Here is an 11138-nt window from a genome sequence, read left to right on the forward strand (position 1 = left end):
CATGTAGTGAGCACAGGTAGAAGGTTTCCAAACATACCTGTCCATGTGCAAAAAAAGTAGGTGAACTCTTCCTTTGCATATCTCATTTGAAAGCAGCATAATGCAGGCTTTGATAGAGAGAGTAGCTGAAGTATTGCAGGATTTACTGAGTACAACTCTCCCCAGAAATATTTCAGTTCCTGTTGGCTTTTATTTAGCTCTAAGGTTACAATTAACTCTGAAAGTACAGTTCTTAACTATTTAGTTTCTTCCTCTGCCCTTGTAAAAGGGACACATACTTCACAGGCAAAACCTTTGGTACTTTCCAGATGAACCCAGATCTAGAAGGAAACTAATCCCCATCCTGTGTCATGGTAAATTGAACACACAGTGTGTTCACCTCTAATGAAATGGATTGTTCAACATAAAACATACCTAGGAATGTTTTATTTCATCATAGAAAAAAATATACATGAGTTTTATTTGCTCCAATTTAAAAAGGAAATACATTGTCTGGTTGTACATTACATGTACAAACCCTTCAGTCATGAGGATAGATCTTTTTCAACCAGGGCTGCATGATGTATTTTGATCCATCATATCCACTGAAATAGACTTTCATATCAGGGTGGTGTACCTGCAAAAATAATGTTAAGTTGAATAAGCACCAGAATTGGCAACACAAACAGACCTAAAAGAATCATTACAATTACTACAGGTAACTTTGAAAACTCTTGATGAGTTTTTAAATACACAATGTACATGGAGATTCTTTCAGTGGGATTTTCCATGTATCTCAGTATGTATCTGTATCAGCCTAATTTATGTCATCAGTACAGTGGTTTTCTCAAAGTACTCTACAAATGCTGAGCACATCTCATGAGATGCTATGTGCTAGATTTACACCAGCATTGATGTTTTAAAATCAGCACTGTTTCTTACTGAAGTAGTTGCCACTCACGCGTTGTTGGCAGAGCTATTTGTTATTTTTAACAGTGGATCAGTCATCCAGTCCAATTAGGCAGTGGGAACAGTAAAGAAGCAGTTGGGGAAATGGCGAAGACACACCAAGGCAATGGCCTTAGGTACCACAAATGCACAAAGGGCAGTCCAAGTTTCCTGCCTTGTCATGATGCAGGAAACCTGATATGAGCAGCTTAGAGCTGCCAACTGGGAAAGGGTTAAGACGAGTCTAAGCATTGTCTCCTCATTCTCAGCTCTTCAGGAAATTGCCTATTAGGCTGCAGGAAAGGCTGAGTGAGGGCAATCACAGACCTTTTGAACTTGAGGCATAGGCATGACTCACCAGTTGTAATTAATCTCAACAAGCTAACTTTCAAATACCTGACTTTCTGAGCTTGTTACCATCAGTTTTCCTAATAATCTATGGGGAGAACTAGCCTGTCATGCAGGTGAATGAAGCAATCTGACATTTTGAAGGCTAATTTACTAAATGTTTAAGATGAGGTATCCGTTTCTCCCCAGGGACAATAGAGGTAACCGAAGGTAGCCAGCTGACTGACATAATGAAGAGTGCAGACACATAAGTTAGAATTGTCAGAACCCAATTTTAAATACTGATAGCACTTATCCTGGGACAGCATAGTGCCTGCTCCTAAATTCAGACATGTTAGCACATTTTATATTACAATCAGGGGCTAAAACAGCAACAAGGACTTGAACTAAGGCTTCTCCCACATAAAAGAGGTGATTGTGTCACACTGTTCACCCCACTGATTGGGGGGGGGAGGGGCTTGTCCTTTATGTGCAGTGGCACAGTTTCAGGACTTCAGGCCAGTCTGACTCATACACTTCCTTTGGGGGGGTTCTCCTGAAAGGCAGAAGATGCCAATTTGAATCTCCTCTATTTGACTAGAGCAAGCATCTCCTCCTAGAGGAATGGTTCAGCTGCTTGCTGTTACTTCAAATACAGATAGTACCACTATCCACAATTTAAAAGAAGGCAACTACAGGAGTAATGGTTCCCTTGCAAAAGCTGTTCCTATGTGGCATGAGTGCCTGCAGGTGGTTTTCTGAATCAAAGTCTCTGACTAGCATAAGAATCAGGTGCACTTGCATAAGCTAGAAAGTATTAAATGACTTATTCAACTTTGTCAGGTCAGTGAAACCCTAAAAAAATGTCCATGTCTGCAACAGCCTCTATGTAACAGAAGTCAAGCTGCTACAACACTTACAAAACTAAGCAAGCAGTGGGATACTCTGAAGGAGGCAGTACCTGGGTTTGGTCATTCATCACCTTCCAAAAACACATACTTGAAAGTACAGCAGTAATTTGTTTATCTATCTGCTTTCTCTATTAGTTTTCACTAACTTTACAAAATTGATAGTATCTATTAAGCCAAAGGTCAGCCAGCTTTTAAACACACAGGATAGCATACAAGTTGCAACTGAATAAAAAATAAATAGTACCTCCAATCCCATAATAATTGTTATCTCTTCCTCAGGAATGTAAGCTGTAGATTTGCCAAATCCATTTGCTTTGTTAATTAGAATTCGATAGTGAGGAGTACCTTTTAGATCCTGTAAAAATAGAAGGAAAGTAAATAGCCTCAAGGGGACATTCTGACTAAAGATTACATTTATATTAACTCTTCCTAGGCTTACAGAACTTAAACCCACTCAATATACACATACAGCAAGTTCAGTTTTACGATCTTGCCAACATCAATTTGGAAGATTAAATATAAAGCCATCAAACCTGTAATACATGAAGCTCATGCCACATCTGAAACACTTTTTAAGAGACAAGATTTTTATTCACCTTTTCTCCCATAGGTCTGGCAAGAAACGTGACTTAGAATATCCCCCTGCTTTTGCATATAGGTCCCATAACAATTTGTTAGTCACCCTTCTTCCTTCACAAGTGGCAGCAGAGAACATCAGAGGGAAAGAGGCAAATTCAGACAGTCTTGGACCCATCTCTGGAAAGAGCTCAGGAAGCTTCTATGGATACAGCAAAATCTTGCAGCCAAGAAAGGAAAAGGGTAGCCTACTATTATTTTTATAGTGCCTATGAAAACAAGACTTGGGCCACGGTCCCACCATGCTCACTACTACACATAAACATTCCTGCCCAAAGTAATCCACAGTCTAAACAATAGATGCATGCAGACAGGTAATGAGTTCATGAAGCAGTTAGTATTGATCCACCTGGCCTCTGCTCAGCAATTTAGTAAAGAACTGAAAGTCAAAGAAAGGCAAAGGAGAAGCTGGGCTGACATCTTGGCTAATGGTTGGAGGGGACTTGCAAGGACCAGGCTTAGCAGTTGCCTTGCAAAGGTCAGAAGGCATTTTGAAGAGCTGATGCAAGTAACATGATAGGCGAAGGCAAGTTAAAAAACAAACAAAAGGCACACGCTTAAACCACATGTCATCACTATTGAAATTAAAACAAGAAAGATGAACACCAGGTCAGTGGGAGAACAGAACCATATAACGTACATAAAAAGAATGCCCTTGGGGGAATTCAAGGGTGTTCAGTTGGTGGCAACAATACTGAGGGCAGAAAAGGAGAGGAGAAAAGAAAGCAAGGATGCAGGTGTTTCAGAAGCCCAAGATGAGTGGCAGGTGGCTAAAATTACAGCAGGGAAGGAACACAATGCACAGAACAGGACCGATCGTCTGCTCCCAGCTGAACGCGAATTCTCTGCTACAGACGGTTTCTCATTTTCAGTCCTCTTTGACTTAATGACTAGTGCCTTCCTGCCACTTGAGCAGCATGGCAGCAGCCAACCCACAGAGTATGCAGCACTCTATTATCAGACCAGCACTGTCAACAAAGATTTAGCATCTGATTTTCAAATATGACAAGGACTTGGGCTAGAGAATTTCGAAAGCTTCAAGAATTCCAACAAAACCATTTTAAAATAGATTTCCATTCCAATACCCAGATCCCCAACTGCTTTCTAACTGAAACTGATTAAACAGAATGGATTACTTGTGTTTCTTAGGTGCAATGGAGATGTTACCAATTATGGGTGATCACTTAAAAGATGATTTAACAAACTCTCAACTTTAGTACACACCACAAGAAATCCATTCAAACATTATTAGGAAAGTTTTTTTTCACTATAAGGATGGTGAGGCACTGGCACAGGTTGCCCAGAGAAGCTGTGGCTGCCCCATCCCTGGCAGTGTTCAAGGCCAGGCTGGATGGAGCTTTGAGCAACCTTATCTAGTGGAAGGTGTCCCTGCCCATGGCAGGGGGCTTGGAACTAGATGATCTTTCAGGTCCCTTCCAACCCAAACCATTCTATGGTTCTGTGATTACAGGTTGGCAGCACTGCTTTAAATACAACACTGTGTATTAAAAGTGGGTTATTTTCATTTGAGACATGTCCAGTACAATTCTGACCAGCAAAGCTTAACCAATCAGTGATGCAAAAGCAGAGCTCTACTGTGACAGTAATGCAGAAGCAGAAGAGGTGCTGCACAGGTGATATGGGGTCTTACGTATTTCTCAAAAGGTTAAAAGGAAGTCTGTCTGTAACAGTGTTTCTGAGGGTTTTTTTTAACCATAGTTACTTTTTTTTAACCATAGCTACTCTGCGTAGGCATTAATAAAGCAAGAGTTTAACGCATTCAAACCTGTTTCACTGGAGGATATTTCTGTTGCAGCCATTCTCCTGGAGTGTTAGCTTTCACATCCCATCCAATAATGACTCCAGAGTAGCCAAATTTCTTGTGAACTATTACCTGTCCCACACTGAACTGAATATATTCAGGCTTTGGACTGTGAACGTGAGTTGATTCTAGTTCAACATAGAAAGAAGACTTATCAAGGAAAAGTGTTTGATCAAGTATATTAAACATTGAAACAGAAATTCTCCTGACTTCTACCAGTTGAGAACTGACTATTAGATTAATATGTGACGTAAACAAAGGAACGGGTACTTTGGTTTTCCCACAGAATATTACTATGATATTTGACAAAACAGCATCCACCAAGGAAGGCACTTTCCTATTTGTATGCCTTTGCTTTTACATAGGGGGTCTTAAGAGAATTTTGGAAAGCATAAGCACCTGAATGTATTGACAATTACTTTTACAGTGCTTACACATGCTAAATGGTTTTGCTGTTATTTTTTTCCCCAGTTTAGCCCATGAATTCTTCTATTCAGTTTGACTGCAAGGATTTTTTTTTTCCCAGAAGCAGATTTATCAACTGTTTCTTTTTCCTCTTATGAAACTGATTCAAGTGAGTTCATTTGAATCAAGTCAAAGCTATACCAGTCCTTCATACATCAATATTACCATCAATTTCATACTCTCGGATGTATTCAATTAAATAGATACATAGACATAGTATAGCTTATTGATGCTGTTACACAACACAAGGCAAAAAAAGCTCTGGATTTTAGTGTTTCACTTACTGAACATTATCAATATTGCTTATAGAACACGCAAATGTATATTAAGTATTATAACCCACTATAGAAGACCTTAAAACAACGTCACAAGCAAAATCCAAAAAAGGATTGCAAAGACTCCAATACCTGCAAAATAAGAAGGGGGTTCTGCTTCATTGTCACCACTTATAGTTTTCTTATAGTTTCTTCCATAGTACCAATTCCTAAAATGTAAAATTAGGAAGTAACCCAACAGTCAAGTTTTTTAGAAACAGAGGTTTAGGATAATTTGTGTTCTGGTTATTAAAATCATCAGCATTTACAGAGGGATACTGCAAAGCATTTCATATAAAATTCTTCACAATTTGAAGCCCAGATAAGTTTTACATTAAAATTACTTTTAAAGAGTACACAAGACATAGAATTTGTTCCAACAGGGGAATCTAATTTCTTTGGATATGTAATTCTACAGTTGCATTGAAATTTTTATATCTGAGGAAACCCATTTATTTTATACACGTGAACAAATATTGTTCTAAACTCTAACAGAGTGATTCTTTAGTATCTTCTGTAAAATCTTTACAGGCTGGTTACCACTGGTATGGACAAGGTGCCTGGAAATGACCCCCAGCTTAAAGCTACTGTAAGTTTAGCTTTTCCTTCTGCACTAGGCTGAATTTCATCTGAATGTAAAGGATGGGGACTACAGGAGGGGCATCTTTAGACAGTAGAAATGGCTTCTGTTTTTCATGCTGTTGTGAAAAAGGATAAAGAAACAATGATCAAACGAAACATTTACTAGGGGAGCTTTCAAATATTCCTTCTGCTGGCATTGCAGCAGGAGAAGCCAACAAACAGACGTATTTGGGTTAACATTCTTCACCCACACCAGCCAGAAACCCTGCTGGTGTCAAAGAACTATAGGCTGTCTTAGTCTTCTTCCTCTTTTACGGTGTTCACCTTTCAGTCTTACTCTCCTCACTCCACCTGCAAGAAGGCCAGAGAAGGTTCCATAACTGTGTAAACAAGGTGTTTTTTGAAAGTCTTGGTTTAGCTCAAATCTGTAGGAAGTCTTAAGGCTGAAAAATACCATTTAACAGAAACAGGAATGGGCAAATATCCTGACTTTCAGACTGCATTGTTGAAAACAGCAGCTAATATAGGAGGTCTGGAAGGTTTCAGGTGTCACCGCATTTTTAGGATAACCAATTCTTTACATTATAAGATATTCGGAAGATGCAAGCAACTCAAACTGTATAAAAATACTATATACAAATAATCAAAGGATCATTCGGTCTTCAAAGGCTTTCTTTTTAGATGTGCCTGGAGTTTTCCACAAGGTTTCAAAGCAATCTGTGGTGAACCTAAGAAAATAACAGATTCTGTTTCCATTCATACACCATTCCCCTAAGTTTTCCTGGGTGCGAAACTAAGTCTGAATCTTTCACAGTTCAGAGGACTTCACACTCACGATTATTGTACATCATCAGTAATGAAGGTTCTTTGAAGGTCCAGACAAAGTAAAACCTTTGGAGAATTAAATCTCACAAACAAGTCCTTTAACCTCCCAAAAAAAGTCCAAGAAACAACCTTCTTAAATTAAAACTGCATATACATAAATGGATATAATTTTAGTTTTTCTAGACCAACTGTCGCATGCCCAACAATTAAGGTTCCCCTTCTTCCTAAACCCACAGATTTCCCGTCTGAGTTTTCGAATTCAATTTCAAGTTTTTTTTGAACTACCACATGCAGCATAGGATGTCCATCCCACGTTGTAGGATCTGATCCCACAAACATGTAGCTGCTTGTAATTGCTAATATGGTTAAATTGTCCTGACTCCACAGTCAGATAAATTTAAAGTAGAGGATACTATGTATAGAATTACTGCCATGATTGACGTTTCATTTCACATGGAGCTCAAATTGCGTGTTTGTGTAGAATATAGACACAAGATTTTCTTAAAACTGGTAGAGTGTTCTAAATCGGTGTCAATAAGCAAGCAAGAGACACTTTCTTTTCACTACTCATTTCACCCCTACAGAATCCCTTTCCGTTAAGAAAAGGCCACGTCTGAAATTGATTCTTAAGTGTAGACAGTATGTAACATCATCCTACCTTGTCTTTGATAGCCACAGCTTTAAACGATCTGCCCACGCATCCAGACTCAAGTAAGGTTTTGTAAAGCTTCTCCAAGAGGCAATGACCCTTTAGAGGTAAAAGTAATTACCACATTGGTTTAAAAACCAACCTCTAGCATTTTTATATATTTTTTTACTATTTAAACTTTTAAGGCTTAACTTCTGTAGCAAACAGGAAAAAAAGTCAGTGGCCAGGAAAAAATTGTCTTCAAGATTAATATCCAGACTGCAGGTAAATATTCTTTGAATCATCACTTGCATCAGTAAATTGTATACAAGTTTTGGAAGATGACATTTTTCATGACAAGGTTACTTGTTTTCTGTACTGAGAGCATAGGAACTGCTAAATTACATCAAATTCTTCAGTTTCATCTGTTACTTGAGAGTACTGAGAATGAGACATTTCAAACATGGTGCATGTAATCAAAAGGCTATTAAAAACATCCTAAAAAAAATTGCATAAATCTAAACAGTTCACAATTGCCTCATATCACAAAACTTCAGAGTTATTTAAATCTGTGTCTTTACGCACAAAGCCATACTTAGTTCTTTTTTTCATCTTCTGCTCTCATTAGTTCACATATTTAAGTTCTACAGATGAACCACACAACCAGTGCACTACACAGGCTGCACTGTTAAAACTAAGTCTCTTTGCATGGCTCATCTTCAAAATACCAATATTTGCCAGTGGTTACCACTAGCAAATACTTGGATTGATGTAGTACGCTCCACTTTACATTTGGAGATAGATACTCATGACCCTGTCAATACATAACTTCTTAATTCATATATAAAATGGCACAACTTATTTAACTCTGGTATTACGACGGCCTTAAGTAATTTGCTATGATTTTTTTTGCTGCTTAAGGCCCTGCACTTAGTCATACTATGCAAAAAAATCTATTTTGACAGTCAGTGTCAAAAGGTAATGGAAAGTTACAGTCTTACTAATCGAACACTTCATTTCTCCCTTTTTGAAGGGACATAACCCATAGTAACATATTTTGAAATGTCCAAATTCAGAATGAGATTGAGAGACAGTTGTGTACTCACACAGATTGTACACAGATTTTTATGTAAAGAAAACAATGGTCATTATTCAAATTTTGAAGGACATCTTTTTTTGATGGACAAATAAATAGTCACATTAAGCCACAAAAATGCCTGAGGTGTGACTTGAATGTTATTTTAGTGTAGGAATGGCCAATGTATCTCCCCCACATTCCAACTTTCCAAGACAAAGTGTCACTGGGGATGAGAAAGAGAACTATCTTTATAAAAAGCAGGGAAAGAGATACTTCCAACCTTTCTGTTATTTGGATGCGCTGAGCAGAGTCTGTTCCATACCACTGGGATATGAAATATTGTGCAGGCAGCGCAGACAGCAGTGCACAAATCTGCAGAGCTGCAGCCACATTGATGTAAGGCATTCCAACAGGAAGTTTCTTCAGAAACAATTCCCTGCTCTCTACTCTGAAAATAGAAAGGGGGAGGAAAGAAAAAGGAGAGACAGAGAGCATAGCAGTCAGATTTGCCAAGTAGACACCTTCACAAAACAAAGAAAAATAAAACCTGGTTAAGAGTTATACAAACATCTATTTCATCTGGAAATAGGAAAAAAAAAAACAAAAACAAAGAAAAAAAGGGAACAGGGAAGTTACGTGGCTGTCCAGTTTGTAATAAAAAGCTGCGCTAGAAAAACAAAATTCATTGTGCTAATTTATCATCTATTTAAGTTTATTAAACATGCCTGACATATCAGATTGATAACTTCAAGAAAAATCTATTTCGATTCAGTGATTATTGCACATATGACAGAACTAAGGGCAACAGATCAAAGGCATGTACACCATCATACCAAGATGATAACAAGATGTGCCACAGCCCCAGCACGACTAGGAAAGGATTTGACATTATCATTCATTTCACAGGCACCTGCACACCTTACCAATGCATTAAGATATTTATGACTTTCCCACCTTCTTGTCAAATTAAGATATTCGCCTGCAGCTGAGGAGCACATTTGCTGTCTTTTTACATACATGAAGATTTTTCAACCCAGAGCTAGGATTCGCTGAAATTTGAGATTTTATACAAGCATTCTTAGAGCACACAGGCTTATTACAATGTCCAGAGAGTCAGCTATATCCACTCTCTGTTCTGTCTTATTAGTCTGCAGTCGTGGCAGTTACAGCTACTACTCTCTACTCAAGTACTCACCTTGCAAGTACAAGCAAATTGTTTCAGTTGTTTCTGAGTTGCTTCTGGTTCCTGCTATTTTGTGTCAGCTACAGAATAATCCGGGTTGCTGCAATATACACAATACACGTGTATGTGGGAAGTTTGACTTATGAAACCACCTAGCAAAAGTAGTCAAGATCACAGGATAATGCTAAAGTAGGCCCAAGAATATGCAAACCTCTGTGCACGTGATGAAGAGTTAATCAAACCACGTTTTTCACTTCTGCATTACCTGCTTCAGAACCAACAGCAAAGAAAAACGCATCTAATTTGAGACGTTACCAGTAGCTGTACATCTGGAGTACTTCTTTACTCATGAGTATCGGGGGGAGGGAGGAAGAATCACTTATCAATCCAACAAAGTGTCCATCAGCACCACCAGAATGGCCGTACCTGCGGGGCTGGAGAGCCGGTCAGGCACCCCGGGGAAGGTTACTGCTTTGCCCACAGCACCTGCCCAGCCCGACGGTACCGTCCCGGCGGCGGCAGGTGCTTCTCCTCTTTCTAAAAGCAGGTTTTGAGCAGCTGGATCCACTGCACAGAAAGGATGTGGATGCAGACAGAGACAGCCTTGAGCAAGGCTGCAACCCCACACAATCAAAATACTTTTGCGCCTACTCTAAACACCCGAAAACCTGTTCGGAAACAAGCTAAGCCTTCACCCCGGCTATGCTGATGTATTCAGACCAGGCAGGGATCGAGCGCAGGGCCCACCCGCAGCACCCCTAGTGCCGACGAGCCCCTCGACCAGCGGGCAGGTGAGGACAGCCCCGCAGCCCTCCCGCCCCGGCCCACCTGCCGGCTGAGGTAGCCGGTCCGGAGCTGCACGGCGGCAGGTGCCGGTGCCGCCCCGGGACCCACTCTCCTTTTCTCCCTCTCACCCCTGCGGCCCCCAGCCCCGCCGCCACCCCGGCAGCCCCTCACCTGTGGGCGGCCGCAGCGTCCCGCTCCCTGCGGCTCCGAGTGGCAGGTGCCGGCCCAGATCCGCTCGGCTGGGCTGGGAGGGGCGGCAGGTGACGGCCGGCGGACATCTTGTGCGGCTGAGGGGAGCGGTGGGACTGGGCCGCTCTCGGCTCCGCGCCCTCCTCGGTACTGATGTCTTGGTGCCTGAAGTGACCCCGAGTGGTAAAGGCTGTGCCTGAGCCCGGGCCAGGCTCTCAGGCCGGGGGGTATCCCCCTTCCCCCAAACTGTTGGCCACCTTCCCCTTGCAGGGAAAGTGTATCAGGATTTCTCATGCTCAAAATGCAATAAAACAAAAGCCTGGGGGCAGTTGACATCCTTACCCTTTCTGAGGAGGTATAAAGAATTTTTTTTTCTTATTTATTTTTGCAATTTTTTTTTATTATTATTATTATTTATTTTAGTCACAGAGTCACCATCATAGCCTGGTTTTGGTTGGAAGGGAC

The 11138-nt window shown here is 40.5% G+C and overlaps 1 protein-coding gene across 1 annotated transcript; it reads right to left on the reverse strand.

Moving 5' to 3' along the window:
- Positions 1 to 448: 448 nt before the first annotated feature.
- LOC115947197 (uncharacterized) lies at positions 449 to 10705 on the reverse strand. The gene is made up of 8 exons (XM_031052771.1): positions 10656 to 10705; positions 9711 to 9798; positions 8796 to 8963; positions 7468 to 7557; positions 5496 to 5572; positions 4588 to 4751; positions 2410 to 2520; positions 449 to 616 (listed from the first exon to the last, which is right to left on the reverse strand). Exons 3-8 carry the CDS (start codon positions 8918 to 8920, stop codon positions 521 to 523), a joined length of 663 nt encoding a protein of 220 aa, XP_030908631.1. The 5' UTR covers positions 8921 to 8963; positions 9711 to 9798; positions 10656 to 10705; the 3' UTR covers positions 449 to 520.
- Between the last annotated feature and the right edge of the window lie 433 nt (positions 10706 to 11138).

Source organism: Melopsittacus undulatus, chromosome 3, assembly GCF_012275295.1.
Source record: "Melopsittacus undulatus isolate bMelUnd1 chromosome 3, bMelUnd1.mat.Z, whole genome shotgun sequence".
In the NCBI taxonomy this organism is placed as follows: Eukaryota; Metazoa; Chordata; class Aves; order Psittaciformes; family Psittaculidae; genus Melopsittacus; species Melopsittacus undulatus.